General features: G+C 41.2%; 1 protein-coding gene across 4 annotated transcripts in view; it reads left to right on the top strand.

Moving 5' to 3' along the window:
* ACBD5 (acyl-CoA binding domain containing 5) overlaps window positions 1-17,116 on the top strand; it is a 31,245-nt gene that overhangs the window by 9,910 nt on the left and 4,219 nt on the right. For all 4 annotated transcript variants that reach the window (XM_053359663.1, XM_053359664.1, XM_053359666.1 and 1 more), the window contains 6 exons: window positions 245-356; window positions 12,503-12,628; window positions 14,355-14,567; window positions 15,597-15,703; window positions 16,384-16,636; window positions 16,811-17,010. In XM_053359663.1, the coding sequence (XP_053215638.1) occupies window positions 245-356; window positions 12,503-12,628; window positions 14,355-14,567; window positions 15,597-15,703; window positions 16,384-16,636; window positions 16,811-17,010 (1,011 nt within the window). The remainder of the gene's footprint in view (window positions 1-244; window positions 357-12,502; window positions 12,629-14,354; window positions 14,568-15,596; window positions 15,704-16,383; window positions 16,637-16,810; window positions 17,011-17,116) is intronic.

Below are 17,116 nucleotides of genomic sequence, written 5' to 3'. Positions count from 1 at the left end.
GACATAGGTTTCCCTGCGGGAGCTGATCGCAGTGAGGGTTTGCTGAACATGCCTTCCTCTTAGCATGTTTCTCCCTTTCATCCTGAGTTTGAGCATCTTTGGTAAGGCTGTTCTCCAGTTGGAGCGCTTGCAGGCCAGTGTAGGTGGTGCAGGTTTTTTTTATTTATTGTGATGCTGTGTTCTTGTGAAGTATTGCAATATTATTAACTGATAAGCAATTCATAAATGTTTTGTATTCCTACAGATTCTTGAAACTATGCCAATGACAGACAAGGTTGAAGAACTCCTACATGTAATAGGCCCATTCTATGAAATTGTTGAGGATAAAAAGAGCAGAGGATCTGGCATAATAGCAGGTTGGGATATAAACTCTACTTATCTTAATTAACTGCAGGTTATATTAAGCTATGGTTTTGCAATTTGTTCAGCTTCTGTGAATAATTTTAATGGTAATTGCACTAGTTGTTGCAAAGCACCTCAGAGCCAGGAGCAAAACACCTCTCTCCATTTTCCTGACATGCTCTAACTTCCATGCAAACGTGTTGCAAGTCTGACTTGCCACAGCTTTCATAATATTAAAATACCTGCATGTCCTTAATTAATCCTGTTGGCTTAAGGTTGGCTGGTTTCACATAAACCACAATGAAGGTTAACCTGTTTCTTGGTTTGGACACTTCAACAACCCATGGTTACGCAAACTGGAAGCAAAAGCTTCTGAGCTGGTGGAATGCACAAGGCCATGGTTCTGGGGCTCATTCACATCAGTGTTTAGTGTAGGGTGTGAGAAACCTAAGGCTTGTTGTTGGACTCAAAATTCCATAAATCCCAGCCAGCTTGGCCAGTGGCGATGGGGGGTGTTCTTGTTTTGCTTGTTTATCTAAAACACACATATCAGTGATATGGAACCTTCGGCCCACATACCTAATGTGGACTGCCAGGCCTCCCCATTTGGCTCCCAGTGCAATTTCAGCAAAGCCATGCCTACCTGTCCCACACCTTACCAGATGTGGGGCAGGTAAAGGTAGGACTTGGTCACCCCGCTATTCCCCAACCTGGTTTGGAGGTGGTCGGTGGGGAGAAGCAAGCTTGCTTCTCCCCCCCGCCAGCCCCACAAGCTCGGGGGACAGCGGGGCAAGCCGCTGCCCCACGGAGGCTAGAGAGGCTGCCCCTGAAGGCAGAAGAGGGAGACTGAGCTTTCTGTCTCCCTCTTCTACCTTGGCGATGGCTGCGCAAACCTGGGGGGAAAATAAAATTTTTTCCCTTGATTTCCCCCCCCCAAAAAAAACTAGGTGCGTCCTATGGGCCGGTGCGTCCTATAGGGCAAAAAATACGGTATATTCTCTAGCCAAAAAAGTATTCCAGAGTAGTTCACAGAAATCAGTAGTAAAGTAATTCCTATTCTCAGGTTTACAATCTAAAAGAGATGAGCATATGAGGAAGAAGGGGTGGGCAGAGAAGAAGAGAAAAAAGAAAGCTCAAACACCAGTCCAATAATATCTGGAGGACTTTAGGTTCCCCTTCCTTGGTTTAGTATGATGTCTGAACATCTCTTCTATTGATCCTGGCTCCTCACTGCATGTACTGTACATGTAGCAAAATACATGTGTTTATCTATTTAGCATATTCAAAGTACTGGCATGTCCAGTAGCCCTTACTGGTCAAGTGGTCAGTATTGAGCACCTCTGGCATGCTGGGCTCTGCACTTAAGGTACAACTGATGCAGTCTACAGCCAGAACTACATTATTATGCAAATAGCCTGACATCAATTGGTTTAAAATATTGTCTCTGTGTATGTATTTGTGTGTGTGTATACTTATATATGTATATATATCTAGTAGGTTCTCTAAAATTACATTTCTTGTCACTTGGCACAGAATGACAAACACTGCTGGCACATTTTAAAGACTTATTCCAGTCAAAGTACTACTCTTAAGAGGAAAAATAATAATTATGTGGCATGCAAATATTCACTGGCATTAGCAACATTGCAGTGAGTTAGGCATAAATAGGTTCTCCACTACAGTGGTACCTCGCAAGACGAATGCCTCGCAAGACGAAAAACTCGTAAGATGAAAGAGTTTTCCGTTTTTTGAGTCGCTTCGCAATATGAAGTTCCCTATGGGCTTGCTTCACAAGACGAAAACATATTGCGAGTTTGTTTCCTTTTTCTTAAAGCCGCTAAGTACCGTTAATAGCCGTGCTTCGCAAGACGATAAATCCGCAAGACGAAGAACCTCGCAGAACGAATTAATTTCGTCTTGCGAGGCACCACTGTATTTCCATTCCATTTTCATGCTAATGTGCAATAACAGATGTTAAAATTTTTACCAATAACTGATTATTTCCTTGCAATGGACAAAATATATGTGTCTCTGTTGCAACAAGCCAGCAGGAAAATTCAGAGCACATGTACTTGGTTCTTTGTGAATGCTAACATCCTTTGGTTTTGGAACATGTGATGGCCTCAATTGATAGCCAAGTCTGGTACGACATTTTATTATGTAGTCCATTTCTCCATTCTAATGGGTATTCTACTGTTTACCTCAGAACTGCTATACCACTTGAATATTTTGCTTACAAAATGTGCTTGAATCATTTCCCAGTTATGGTTTTTCTTATTGTAGATTAAATATACATAACCTAAATTCATACAGGAAAATTCAGTATCAAACAGTGGAACCTCTATGTAAAGTATTTAGGTCAGTGGGAGAAGGGAAACAGAGGCTGGTAAAACTGTTGTGGTGTATTAATAACTGAGATTACATACAATACTATGCTATATATGCCTACTCATAAATAATTCTCATTGAGTTTAAAAGGACTTACTCCTGAGTAAGTGGGTATGTATAGGATTATAGCCTTGGGTCCCACTAACATAGGACTTACTTCTGAGTAGACATATGTAGCATTGCATTGTTAGTCGTCTTCTTGTTCTCCTTGTCTGAATAAGTCAGTTTTGTTACGTTTTCCTTACCAAAGTGCTGAACAACCTCATAGCTCTCTAGGTAATCTCTGTCTCATTTATTATTTTAAGGCACCTACTATAAAGGTTCAAAATTGAAACCATACATTACTGTGCCAGGTTGATTTCTGACTGTTACAAACAATTTATGCAGATAATTTATAGACTCTTCTTTTGGTTCTTATTATGCTAAATGTACAAAACCAGGATACCAGAACAGAAAACTAAAAAAGGGAATATGTGAGATTAGTCTCTGTCTAGGAAAGTGTGGGGAGAGTTCTTTCATGGAGACCCTTTGCTGCTAGAGAAAGAGCTAACTCTGTTTGCATTGGGCATTTTTTAAAGCGCTTATAAGGGCTGTAGTCTGCAGGTGCATCTCTTTTAAATGTATCCTTGTCCCACTGATGTGCAAAGTTATGTGGTAGTCCTGATTTTAAAAAGCAAAAGGTGGTACTCATGTGGGACATGCTAAATCCACACCTACCCATGGTTGCTTCCTTGCAGAATATACCCCGAAGGCTGTTTTCTATCAGCCTTGCTCTAATTTGAGATAAAAGTTAAGCTGAAATTAAAGTGTGGGAAAGATAAGCACTGGACATGCAAAGAGGAATCTATATATCACTTGCCTACTCGCTAAAGATAAAGGTAAAGGACCCCTGACAGTTAAGTCCAGTCACGAACGACTCTGGGGTTGCGGTGCTCATCTCGCTTTACTGGCCGAGGGATCTGGCATTTGTCCACAGACAGTTTTTCCAGGTCATGTGGCCAGCATGACTAAGCCGCTTCTGGCAAAACCACAGCAGCGCACGGAAATGCTGTTTACCTTCCCGCTGGAACGATACTTATTTATCTACTTGCACTTTTGGGGCATGCTTTCGAACTGCAAGGTCGGCAGGAGCTGGGACCGAGCAATGGGAGCTCACTCCATTGTGGGGATTCAAACTGCCAACCTTCTGATCGGCAAGTCCTAGGCTCTGTGGTTTAGACCACAGTGCTACCCACGTCCCATACATAGCCTACTGGCTATTTGCTGTTTAAATCAGATTCTCCCAGGCTGGTTTGGCCCTAAATTCCACATTGTTGCCCAGGCAGTCCTGCTCACCCTGGAAACAAAACTGAAAACAAGATGACCAAAAAAGCAACAAAAGCTCCAACCAGTAATTGTATGGTCATGGCAGAGTGGAGATCTCCATTATCATCTGTTTTAGCCACAGGTGCTATCAAGTACAGTGGTACCTCGCAAGACGAAATTAATTCATTCCGTGAGTTTTTTCTTCTTGCGAGTTTTTTGTCTTGCGAAGCATGGTTTCCCATAGGAATGCATTGAAAATCAATCAATGCGTTCCTATGGAAACCGCCTTCAGACCAGGTCCGGGAACAGTCTGTCCCCCGACCTCTTCTGAAGGCTGGGGGGGGGGGGACAAGGGCTTTTCTTCCCACCGCCAGCCTTCAGAAGGCTGTTCAAAAGCCGTCGGGATAGTGGAGAAACGCGCTGCACTTCTCCGCTATCGCGGGAAGGCAGGCGGGGGGGAGCAAAGACTTTTGCCCCCCGCCGGCCTTCAGAAGAGGTCCAGGACCTCTTCTGAAGGCCGGCGGTGGGCAAAAGTCTTTGCTCCCCCCCGCCTGCCTTCAAAAGCCGTCCGGGATAGCGGAGAAACGCGCTGCGCTTCTCCGCTATCCCGGGAAGGCAGGCGGTCGGGAGCAAAGACTTTTGCCCCCCGCCGGCCTTCAGAAGAGGTCCAGGACCTCTTCTGAAGGCGGGCGGTGGGCGAAAGTCTTTGCTCCCAACCACCAGCATTTTAAAAGAGGTCCCCAGAGATTTCCCTATGGGCTTTCTTCTTGCGAAGCAAGCCCATAGAGAAATTCGTCTGGCGAAGCACCTCGAAAAACGGAAAACTCTTTCTTCTTGCGAGTTTTCCGTCTTGCGAGGCATTCGTCTTGCGAGGGAGCACTGTAGGTGCATTTGAGAGTCGCACCTTCACATACACAGCTTCTCCTAGCAGCAGTGAAAACCTTAGTTGCAAATTGAATGTTCAGCTCTCTGTGATGGAGCTGTGACCTTGGGGGAAGACATAAGTATTTCCAATAAGAATTAAAAAAATAAACATGTGCACAGCCTCATTTATGCTTGGCATAGGGACAGTGATGTATTTAATTGGGTCAGGTTTTGCTCATGAGAATCAGTATGCTTTTGAGAGGCACAAAAGTCTTCTAATTCCGGTGCAAAATAAATTTACAAAGCTAAACTTTTAGATTAAAAAAAAATGCTCCTAAGGGAAACATTTGAGGTGGGGTGCAGAAAAGTATGTGGAAGTTTAGAGGCTTGTTGATGCTTACAGACAGAACTTAATGCAACAGAAAGCATTATTTTCCATGTTAAGTAATTTTTTTAAAGCTTCTTAACTAAAGCCAGTTATTTCAGTGTGCTGACATACCACAGAGGAATGAAATACTGCTCACAGTTTACATCCTTGGATTGCCATCTGTGTAACATGTGCGAGAGTGGACAAGAGAAGCTTAGGAAATTACTTTCTTGTTGCTAATGTTGTGAAGAGTTTGTTTTGAAGGCTTGGTCTGATGCACTTCTGTTTTCAAAGCAAAGGAGCGCAATCTGTTCTGCAAGGGACGAACCCACTCTTAATCAGTAGCTGACCAAAATATTATTTTCAGGTTCGTAAAAAACACTAGACTCGAAAGAAGAATGTGGCTTCTACATCCAGCGCAAGAGGCCTGGCCGGCCTGCATGAACTTAGGGTAGGCTTGGGAGAGGCATGTGGAGCACTGTGTTTGCATTATCTGGGTTCTGCAGAAGGGAATTGGGCAACTTTTTGCTTGAAGCGCTTGGGGCATTGAAGGGTTCAAGGGCCTTATTCTTTCTTTCTAAACTGCATTGCTTTCTAAAAAATTGCGTTGCTGCTCAAAATGGAGCCAGGCTTTCAGAAACATTTTCGTGGTGGTATTTTATGTGCCTTCAATTTCAGCTGCACTGAAGAGAATGAAGGGAAATATCAACATGGACTTATGTGCTCATAGGGCTGTGTGCTAATTTTATAAAGAGAGAGACCAAGTATAAATAAAGAGGCCAACTAGGTGTCGAGAGTATAAGCAAGTGACTTTTTCCAAGTCTTTCTTTAAAAGCATGCTTATGAATTTTTTAAATAAATGAATTAAGCTACACCATTCATTGGGACTATTTTGTTTCCCCCTTCACTGGTTTCAGTGCTGCTTTTTATGATGATGATAGTTATATGTTGAATTTATGACAATCTTCGTGCTGGTACAGGTTTTTTTTTGTATTGATTGATTTTTCATTTGGATTGTATTTATATTTTATTTATTGTGAGGACTCGATTAATTAGGCAGCATATAACTGGCAAAACTAAGCAAAATAAATCCAGAATACCATAGTTCCATGAGCCCAAAGAGACTTTGGAGTTGTTTTTCTTGATTAGCAGCAACCCCAAACCCTGGCCATGCCAGATGGCAAAGCATGTAATTGGAATGAAATGCGAAGAAAAAAGCCAACTGTCTCTTGCATAAGCCCAAGTAGCATTTTTTGTTCTGACCATTATTTGCGTAAGATCTGTGTATTCATCCAGAAACTGAGTCTTAAAGTAACAGCCTTCAGTATAGCTTCTTACAAACAACAAAAACTTAACCTATACTTATTTTTGCAGCTTCCAATTGTTATATGTGGAAGTTTAGTATGAAGGTTGTATTAAAGAAAATATGAAGAAATACTCATTACATGCTGCAACTTCCCAAATAGTGGTACTGTGTGTTTTAATGCTCCAAATCCCCTTATTGGGGTAGCACCTCATTTGCTGGGAATTTGTCCCAGTTTCTAGCACCAACATAACTGGACTTATTTCTGTTTTTGTTCTTTTTTTATGGACCTTCCGTTCTGATACTGTGTTTGCATGTTGCATGGACCAAGAACGTAGTTGTATTGGAAATGGTTTGGCAGGGGGAGTGTCGCGACAAGGGAAGTTGTAATCCTGTTCTTTTTTGTATTATTGCTATAAAAAACTTAAATTAAAAAAAACACCTCGATTTGGTTTGCCGGTAGTTAGTAAATATGTGTCTGTTTCTTTATGAACATTTCTTACCCAATTCTAATAAATAGGTTTTCCACATGTTTTGTATTGAAGTTCCCGAAAAGCTAATTTCCTCCACAGAGAGTCCTTGCATTGCAGGAAGAGACTTTCTAGCAGAGGAGACTTGTTTCTGTCAAAGGAATTTTTGCTATTCTACAATAGTTCAATGAAGTTCTGAAGCTGCAGAAAACATGTAACATCTTGTTTTGAAAATGTATCCCATGTTAGCTTTGAAACTTATTAGTTTAGTTTCTAGGCTTGTGTGCTCGTAATACTGCACTGTTTGTTGTCTTTGTTTAGCTTGGTTTATCTCACTTGGAGGGACGGAGGAGAAATTCAATTTTGTATTATTGTTGTTTATCATTTATTAAATTTGTATACCGCCTTTCATCCGAAAATCACAGGGCAGTTCACAACATAAAATTGCAAAATGCATAATAAAGAACAAACAAAAGCAAACTCAATAACCCCCATCCCACAAACACATGCATTTAAAGCTGAATCTATCAAATTTACACTGCCCAGAATAATATTCAAACTGAAACAAAGCTATTCTTTGAAATGTGCACTTATCTGAATTTTGTGATGCAGTCCTCCTGCCAACTGATGTCTATAAAATGCTTTTACCAGGGAAAATTATGTATAAAAATTAAGACAGTGGTGAAAACAACCAACATAAATGCACTGTATTAGGGGAAATTGCTTGCCAAAGTGTGTACATTAGTCAAAACTACATATAACATGTTTTTCTTAAGAGAAATTAGCACTAAAATGGTGATGAATTTTCATGAGACTTTTTAAAAATGGCAAATTTCTGCAAAATGTGGAGAATGAGTTTAAGGGGGGGAAGTAAGAAACTTGAAGACTCCCTTTTTTCCCTTCTTGGGTCCTGTCTATGAAAAATATTGGCTGAATAGTTTGACGACATGTTTTCCCCATTTTCCTATAATGTAGAAACTGGTTTGTGGTCCTGCAAACTCCTTTTGTTAATCTAGTTCTGCTTTCACTTGTTGTATAATCAGCAACTTCAATGCAGATTACTTATTTAATAGTAAATAATAAATAAATGCCTGTTCCGTGTTAAACACAATCACACGTGCAAAGTTGTTTCTGTCAACACAAAACTATTTAGAAATTGGAAAGACTCCTTCTGGCAACTATGAATCTGTGGAAGAACTATATGAAAACACCAATGCAAAACTGGTTACCGGAAAGAGTTCTATGGTTTTCCAGAGCCATTTCTATTCCTGCACTCACTAGCAAATATTCTATGCTATTGGTTTTCAACTAGCAGGTTGAATTGAACTGAGTCACAGCCTGGGGGTGGAGGTCGTCTGGGGTGGGGGTGACACCAGCAGCACTACCACCAGACACAAACATGGTAAAATTAGAAGCTGGGGCCCATAATGCATATTTATGTGAAAGTGGACAGCAGGTCTGAAAAAAGTTGAAGTCTACTGCTGTTCTAAATTTTATGTAGACCAGAAAAAATTACAAAGATTATTAGAACCTTATAAAGCAAATATTAAGTGGTTTAGAAATACTTTTTAAATGATAGATTGGAAGCAGAAAAACCCAAAGCAGATTACTAAACTGTGAGATATTTTATGAAATGACTAAGATCCTCCGTACATTTAAAGCACATCCAACCCATATTCAAAGCCCGTTACTTCCCCCTTTGAATACTGGGAGCTGTAGTTTCCCCATCACATAATTCCCAGCATCCTTAATGAACTACAGTTCCTATGATTCTTTGTATGGTGTGGATATGTGCAAAGACTGCTATAACCTGCTTTGAAGCTGAAATCAAAATATTGGGCAACAGAAAGAGATTAGGTACTCTTCTTCCAATGCATTGGAGAGGCTAAATATCTTGCATTACTACAGGCGCGCGCCCCCGAAACACGATTTACTTGCTTGCTGCCACATATATGTGTGGGGCCAGGAAATAAACCAATAAATCAATTCAAACATGGAAATGGCGGGAGAGAGCTGGTGTCAGGAGTAGGTCAGCAATAAAAAAACACTGGCGTAAGTAAAATTAACTCTTTATTTAAAGAATCCAAAACTGCACAGACCTAGTGATCACAAAAACTCTTCCCAGCAGGACTTGCCCCAATGAGGCAGTTGTGAGGACTGAAGGTCCCCGCCCTTCCACCGCACCATGGTTCCCTCCCCAGCAGCCTAAGGCTCATTTGTTTTGTCTCTGCTCTGCTCTCTTCAGTTTTCTGTCTTCTGGGAGACCACAGGAAGCTTCCCTGGCTTCTTCGGAAGCCTACTTCCACTCAGTCTCTAGATCCTTCTCTGCTTCTGCTTCTGAGTCTGGACTGCTCTCTGCCACAGCCTCCTCCTGCTCACTAAACCCTGTTACCTCTTCAGGTTCCAACACTTCCTCCTCCCAGTCTGCTCCCTCTTCTCCCTCTGACCACTCATCATTGTCCCACCACCAGTCCCCTGGCTCTGAGCTGCCTTCTCCTGAGGGCTCCATTCGGAGTTCCCCAACTGGTGCCTCCTCTGCATCCAGCCAGACCCTCCCCAGAGTCTGAAGAAGGCAGAGGAAGCCCCAAAGAGTCTGGAGGCACAGCAGGGCGATGCACGTGGTAGCATCCTCCAGCTGCCTGCCAGCCCCAGAGCTTTAATTCCAGTTGTGGATATTTTTGGATACAGTATTTTTGGTCTAGGTTGGAGCGAAAGAGCGGTGGAGAGGGTGCTCCTGACTACTCAATTTTTACTTATGTACGTGGCGGCCTAGAACATAACCACAAGTGGGGGGGCATATGCATGCCAAGGCACATATGATTTAATTAGGGAACTATTATTTAATGAACACCATTTGTCAACTTCACCTAAATGGGTGGTAATATGATTCCACCTCATGCTTTTGTTCCCAAAACTTATAAGAGAGGGTTATAAGAGAGGCCTCGGCCCAGTATACCAGAGGGAGCGTCTCCACCCCCCATCGTTCTGCCCGGACGCTGAGGTCCAGCGCCGAGGGCCTTCTGGCGGTTCCCTCATTGCGAGAAGCAAAGCTACAGGGAACCAGGCAGAGGGCCTTCTCGGTAGTGGCGCCCGCCCTGTGGAACGCCCTCCCATCAGATGTCAAAGTGATAAATAACTACCTGACATTCAGAAGACATCTTAAGGCAGCCCTGTTCAGGGAAGTTTTTAATCTGTGATATTTTACTGTATTTTTGGTTTCTATGGAAGCCGCCCAGAGTGGCTGGGGAAACCCAGCCAGATGGGCGGGGTACAAATAATAAATTATTATTATTATTATTATATGAGAGAAGTAGTAAAGTAGTAAGAAGGGATATCAGAGGTCAAGGATAGTGAAGGGAGGATGGGGAGAGAGTCAAAACTGGTACAGGTGGGTTTTTTGTTTAACTGTATTCCATGACTTTGTTTCAAGTCAAAGAATGGCTCTTCTGCAACCTATGGAGGTTTGAGCCTTTCTCAAAGAAGGGTTCTGATTGGACTTTATAGCAGAGTTCTTGCATCCGTGAAAGATAGTTCAGTTGGTAGAGCATGAGACTCTCAGGGTTGTGGGTTTGAGCCCCACATTGGGTGAAAGATTCCTTCATTGCAGCAGGTTGGACTAGATGGCCCTCGTGGCCCCTTCCAACACTACGAGTCTTTGATTCTGTGATCCATTGAATTGAACATAATCCTATTGTCTTCCTCTTCAGTTCATATGTGGCTAGGTAGGGAATGTGCTGATGCTTCATAGGAAAGCCATGTTGAGCATAGATCCTTACTAAAGTTCTGCATGCCATATTTCTGAGTGATCCAGCAAATAAAAATACTTTAGCCATTTTCCTTAAACATCATCAAAATGGTTATTATTTGGGAATCATATCTATTTGGGGAGCTACTGTTTTGCACGGGACTGCTTTGTTTATCAAACAAATTTCCTTGTCTGAAACGTTAGTCTTCTCTGTTGCGAAAACGATCCACCCTGGTCACAGTTCCTGGAACAAAAGTATGGAAACTAATCTGCCTCGTCACCCTTTAATTTAATCATATAGATCTGAGTAGCAAAGTCCCTTGCAGACAAGGGGAAGCAGCAAAACATGTCTAACAAGTCCCAGCTATTGATTTGCACAACAAGCAACTTGAATCTAAAGATTAAACATGCTAAAGTTTTTGGTACCGCAAGTAAAAGTTATGCTAATACCGATCACACTCTTCTTGCCTCTGTTGTTTCACTGTTGCTCTGTTGGTAGACCTCCCCAAATCAGACTGAAATTAGTAATAAAAAAGAATCTTATTGAATTGAAGTGGCATAGGTGCATACACACTTCTGTTATTTAAGGCCAGAACTAAATAATTCATCCCTGGAGTCAAGAAGTGACCAATTTTAATACCCTCACAGACTGATTATTATATATATAATATTATGTTGGTACAAATACCGTATTGGCCTGAATATAAGCATCACTTTTTTCCAAATTCCAGCCGTGAAAAGTTAAAGTATGGCTTAAATTTGCGACCTTACAAAAATTGGCTTTTACGATTTCGCTGCTGAAGCAGACATACGGTAAAAAGGAACTGGTGTGAGTGCCTGCGGAATTTTAAGAGAGCGGCTTATATTTGGGTATTGTCTTTTTTTCTTTCCCCCCCTTGAATTTAAAAGGTGCGGCTTCTATTTGGGCCAATATGGTAATAGTGTTTCAGGAAGACGTTGAATTTTCTTCTGGTTTCAAAATAGAGAATATATGACTGAATACTGAAGGCTTGCTTGACATTTAAAATTGTTGGCTTAGATAGTGACGGCCTATCTCACATTCCTGTATCTGTAGCCATGTAATAATAATACAAAACTATAAGTTCTTTACTGACATAAATGTAGTAGATATAAAAGCTGAAGCATATCTATATCTGCTCTTCTCACACAACACTTTGCATTGAATACTTTTATAATGAAGTATGCCATTGCTAAAAGAAGCTTTCTAAGCCATGGAGAAGTTTGGCTTCTGAATAGTATTGGCGTACCTACGGTTTCTTGTCTAAGCAATGGATTCTGAACCAATAGCAAATAGTTAAGGGTGTGTTTTGCCCGAGAGTAGAGAGCCTGTGGCCTTCCAGTTGTTGCTGGACTCCCAACTCCCATCAGCCCTAGACAACAAAGTTCATGGCCAGGCATTATGAGACCTCAAGTCCAGCAACATTGACAAGGTCACATTCCCTGCCCTTGAACACCCTAAAAAATCCAAGTCTGGTTTCAAGCTATGATAAGGAATTTTCACTTACCAGTACAGATGCTGTGAGCCAAAGGAGGGAAAGTTTGGGGAAAATATATATAATATATGAGAATTATATTTAAGGACAAGAGGTAGAAATTGCCTTGAATGGATTTATTTTTTAAAAAAACAAGTATTTAATAACTACACAATTATTTTAAATCTTCTATAGTAAATATTCATTTTCTGAACTTGCTTTTAGATCTTGGATATTCCATAACGTCTATGCCAGCTATGAATGGCAAATCTGAAAGCAGCGACAGTGGAGCAGAGTCGGAGGAGGAACCCCATCAGGAAGAAATAACAGAGCTAAAGCAGGTTGAGAAAGGTACAGCTTTATTTCTGAACCGCACCCACCTTTTCACAGCTGTGCTTCCTTTCAGTCTTGCTCAATCAGACTGTGGCTGCTGTGGAACACAAAAAAGCAATGGTCCCGTGTCTCCCTGCCCTACATTATTTTGTAAGAGTGAGCCCTGTTTGGAAATTTCAGATTTCAGAAGAGGCTTGGGAATCTGATTATCAAGATGTAATCCTGCCCCCACTTACCTAGGAGCAAATTCTGAACATGATGGAACAACATGTGTTGTTGGGATGTATGCTTTTGTGGACAATTGTGCTTTTTTTTAAATGGAAAGATATTTAATAGATTGGTAATAGGAGTGATGAGTGAATGCAGGACATGTACCGTAACTGCAGAGATGGAATAGGTGCCCACAATTTAAATACAAAGTAAGACACAAAAAAGTCAAAAGCAACATGCAGGTAGTTGGACTTTGGGTGGTTCAGCTTTTCTTCCTTTTCTTTATTATTTTGTAACCAATGGAAAGATTCCTTAATGAATTGTGTAGTACAAGTAACTTAACGTTGCAATCCAAACCTTGGTCGGGGCTTAACTGGCTATCAGGCCCAGAGCCACATCTGTAGCTCTGCCACTCACACAGCTTGGTGCAGAAGAGGAAGGGGACCACTTGAAGTCGTTACAGCAACAAGGCCCACATTGGGCCCAGTGCTGACATGTCCTTGCAGTGGGGCTGGCTTGATATCCAGCAGATCCTGTGCTAGCTCAGCCCCTCGCTGTTTCAGGGCTTTCCGTAGGCTTTCACCAGTTGGGATCCTGGCAGTGGGGCTTCCACACATTTAGTTGGCAGAATGGAGGCTTCCATAGTAGTGGAGTAATGCTGCCCACTTCATGGACAGAGACTGTCAGAGATGAGTAGAGTCAGTGCCTATATATAAGCTATATATACATAGCCTATGTATAAGCTAAACAAAAGCTATAGCTTAGGGCCCCACTCTCTTGGGGACCCCCAAAAAAATTAAAGGGAAAAAAACCTGAATGTACATTTCCAAAATATAATAGAAAAAACAAATAAAATAAAACCTACATACAGCAACAGTGTTTTGTGTTGTGTAGGCTCCTATGATGTAAGCAATGGGCCCCACCTGCTTGCCTGCTGCATAAAATATCACTGGTTTGCTCATTTCCATATAAAGGGTGCCTACATTCTGCATGGACTGGTTGCATGGCAACATGTGCAAATGGCTTTAGGGTGCATGGCAACATGTGCAAATGGCTATTACAGTGGTACCTCGGGTTAAGTACTTAATTCGTTCCGGAGGTCCATTCTTAACCTGAAACTGTTCTTAACCTGAAGCACCACTTTAGCTAATGGGGCCTCCTGCTGCTACCGTGCCACCGGAGCGCGATTTCTGTTCTCATCCTGAAGCAAAGTTCTTAACCCGAGGTAATATTTCTGGGTTAGCGGAGTCTGTAACCTGAAGCGTAACCCGAAGTACCACTGTAGGTCCATAAATTACCATATAGCATATATTCAACACAAAAAACAGTGGCGATTTGTTGTTGACAAAGGACAGCTGGACATAGAAAGGGCCCCATTACCTTCAGTAGCTTAGGGCCTCATCAAACCTAAATCCAGCCCTGAGTAGAGTTCATTAAATCTATGAACAAATAAAAAAGCAAATTTGTAAAAACTAGTATGTTTCATAGTATAAGTCTATTTGAAATGTTGTCACCTTATTTATTGGTTTTACAGAAAGTGAGAGTCTGGGACCAGATTTGACGCCTGCTCAGGAGCTGGACTGTGTTGTCGCCAATGGCTGCTGTGAAGATGTCCCGAATACTGACATTCACAATGGCATACAGACTAAATCTGCTCTGAATGGTATAAATGTGGATGAAGAAGTAAAGAAGAGAGACAAACGCCTTGAACTACCTATAATTTCTAATTTTGGGTCTTCTCACCAAGGTGCTTTCCTCACGTGCATTTTTCCAAATTAGTCTATATGTTTGTCAAGCAGAATTTTCCAGTAGTGAAGACTACCCTGGGTATTTGCTGTCTGGTTTGTAAAGATTATTTCCTCACTTTTACCAAGCTGTAGTAGAAATGATTGGAGATTTAAACATTGGTCTGCTTGATACTATATTCTGTAAACTTGTTAAATTTTATATGCCATATTTACTCGAGTCTAATGCGCCATCAAATCTAATGTGCACCTCTGTTTTCAGAACCTTGAAACAAAACAAAAAAAGTATTTGCCGGCGAATGTATATGTGCCATTGAATCTAATGCACACCTTAATTTTCGCAATGTAATTTTGGCCAAAAAAGGTATGCATTAGATTTGAGAAAATGTAGTATTTGACTGTAGTGTGCCCTCCGTTCATATACTTACTGTGTCTTTATGTGATGGAGAAGCAATGTAAACTCCTCCATGTACAGTAAATGACACTGAGGCTTCTTCTCATCTGACTGACAAGTTTCTTCCTCCTCCTCCCAAAGTGGTTGGGAGATTCATGAAAAGTGCTTACACAAAGGGCATCCATGTGGAAAATATAATTGAGAGAGGTGGGGTTCAAAGTAATTAGGATAAATTAACCTCAACAATCACATCTAACAATATTGCCCCATTGTGAATAGCTATTGCAAGCAGTGCTTTCACCTGATTTATCTTAAGCAAATAACTTACATTATAAGCTTTTTAATATTTGAAGTGTGATCATGTGCTCACTGTTTAGACCAGCCTTTCTTAACCTTGGGTTACCAGATGTTGTTGGACTACAGTTCCCATCATCCCTGACCAGTGGTCTTGCTAGCTAGGGATGATGGGAGTTGTAGTCCAAAATCTGGGGACCCAAGATTGAGAGAGGCAGGTTTAGACTGATGAAATATTTATAAGTTGATTGTAACTGGACTTTTGCACTGTCATTGTTTCATTCTTGCCCAAATTGGCCTGTTTGCACTTATTAAGTGTTTGGTCATATACCTGTACACACAGGTGCAAATGAAGATACCGCTGAAGAGGTCTCTGGCATTCAGCACTTGACAAGCGATTCGGATAGTGAAATATACTGTGATTCTATGGAGCAGTTTGGACAAGAAGAGGTACAGTTTATCAGGTTTTGTACTGAATGTGAAAAGGTAACATAAAATGACCAGAATCCAAAGAGACATGAAATTATTATTTGAACCTACATAAACTTTAAACTTGTTTGATTGAACAGCAATCCTCTCATGCTGCAAGGCAGACTGATGAAATCAGTTCCTGATATAGCATGAAGATAACTGCTCAAAGCCCAAAATTCCAGGGGTCTCACATAACTGCCTTCTGTCAGCCTAAGCAATTCTTTAGATTCTGCTAAACGGATGAAGGGTTAGAATCTGGAAGAAATAATAGAATGTACATCTAATACAACGCTTCCACAGTCTGTATAATGGTCAGCCTAGGTGTGGTTTTAAATGTGTCTATTGCTTTTAGCATGCTCTTTTAAAATATATATTCAGAAAGCAGCTCCTAGGGGAGCTGATAACTACTCTGATTGCAGCAAATGAGAAAGGAGAGTTTAACTCTTTCTTACCGTGCTGAGGTCCTTTCAAGCTGCTATTTACTTTAGAAAGAAACCTACATTTTTCACAATATGCATATTAAATGCAGAGGTGCCCCTGGACCACAAGAATATCCACAAAAGATTCTAACATAGGTGGTATGTTAGGTATATTAGGTATCCCAGCTTTATGGGAAATACTTTACGGAAAATATAATAGCTAATTCTCTTAACTTGTAGATATTGGAGTCAACGAAAGGACTTTCAAAACATCCATTACATTTCTCAGAAGTAGACCACAGCAGTCTTCTGGGTGCTTCTGGTTTTCTTGAACTTGGAAACTACAAGACAGACGGTATAATGGTGGCTGCAATTGAAGGAAAAGGTGAAGTCAAGTGTGGTGGAGAGGATGGCAAGGCAAGTGATGGAGGTCCTCACAAAGAAAAGAAAGGTGGTGAAAAGGTGGATTTCTACGGAATCAGAAGAGGGAGAGGTACTGTTGGAATATTTGTTTTGTTATGTACTTATGTAGATAAACAAGTCTAGTGCCATACTTAATTTTTTTTTTTGTAATTTACAAAAAAAAAGTTTTCATAGTCTGATTTTTATATGGATTAAAAACCATGCCTTATTTCTCAGTGCTTTCTCTTTCCCCTCCTAAATTTAGGTCATAGAATGCACCCTTTGGGTGATGGTGCCCAAGGTGGACAAATGGGTAGTGGTGGAGATGGAGAACGATGGGGGTCAGATAGAGGACCAAGAAGTGGCCTCAATGAACAAATTGCAGTAGTGCTTATACGATTACAAGAAGACATGCAAAATGTCCTTCAGAGATTGCATGCATTGGAAACACTGACAACTTCACAGGTACGATGTGCTTGTATTCTAAAAAGTTAGGGTGATGTCCAGTGTTAGTCCTACTTGACCTCAGTGCTCCTACTTGGAGCATGACTTAGTTGATCATCCTTATTCT

This window comes from Podarcis raffonei, chromosome 12 (genome assembly GCF_027172205.1).
Source record: "Podarcis raffonei isolate rPodRaf1 chromosome 12, rPodRaf1.pri, whole genome shotgun sequence".
Taxonomy (NCBI): domain Eukaryota; kingdom Metazoa; phylum Chordata; class Lepidosauria; order Squamata; family Lacertidae; genus Podarcis; species Podarcis raffonei.
The sequence above is the reverse complement of the archived record's forward strand: the minus strand, read 5'-3'. Positions and strand labels throughout refer to the sequence as shown.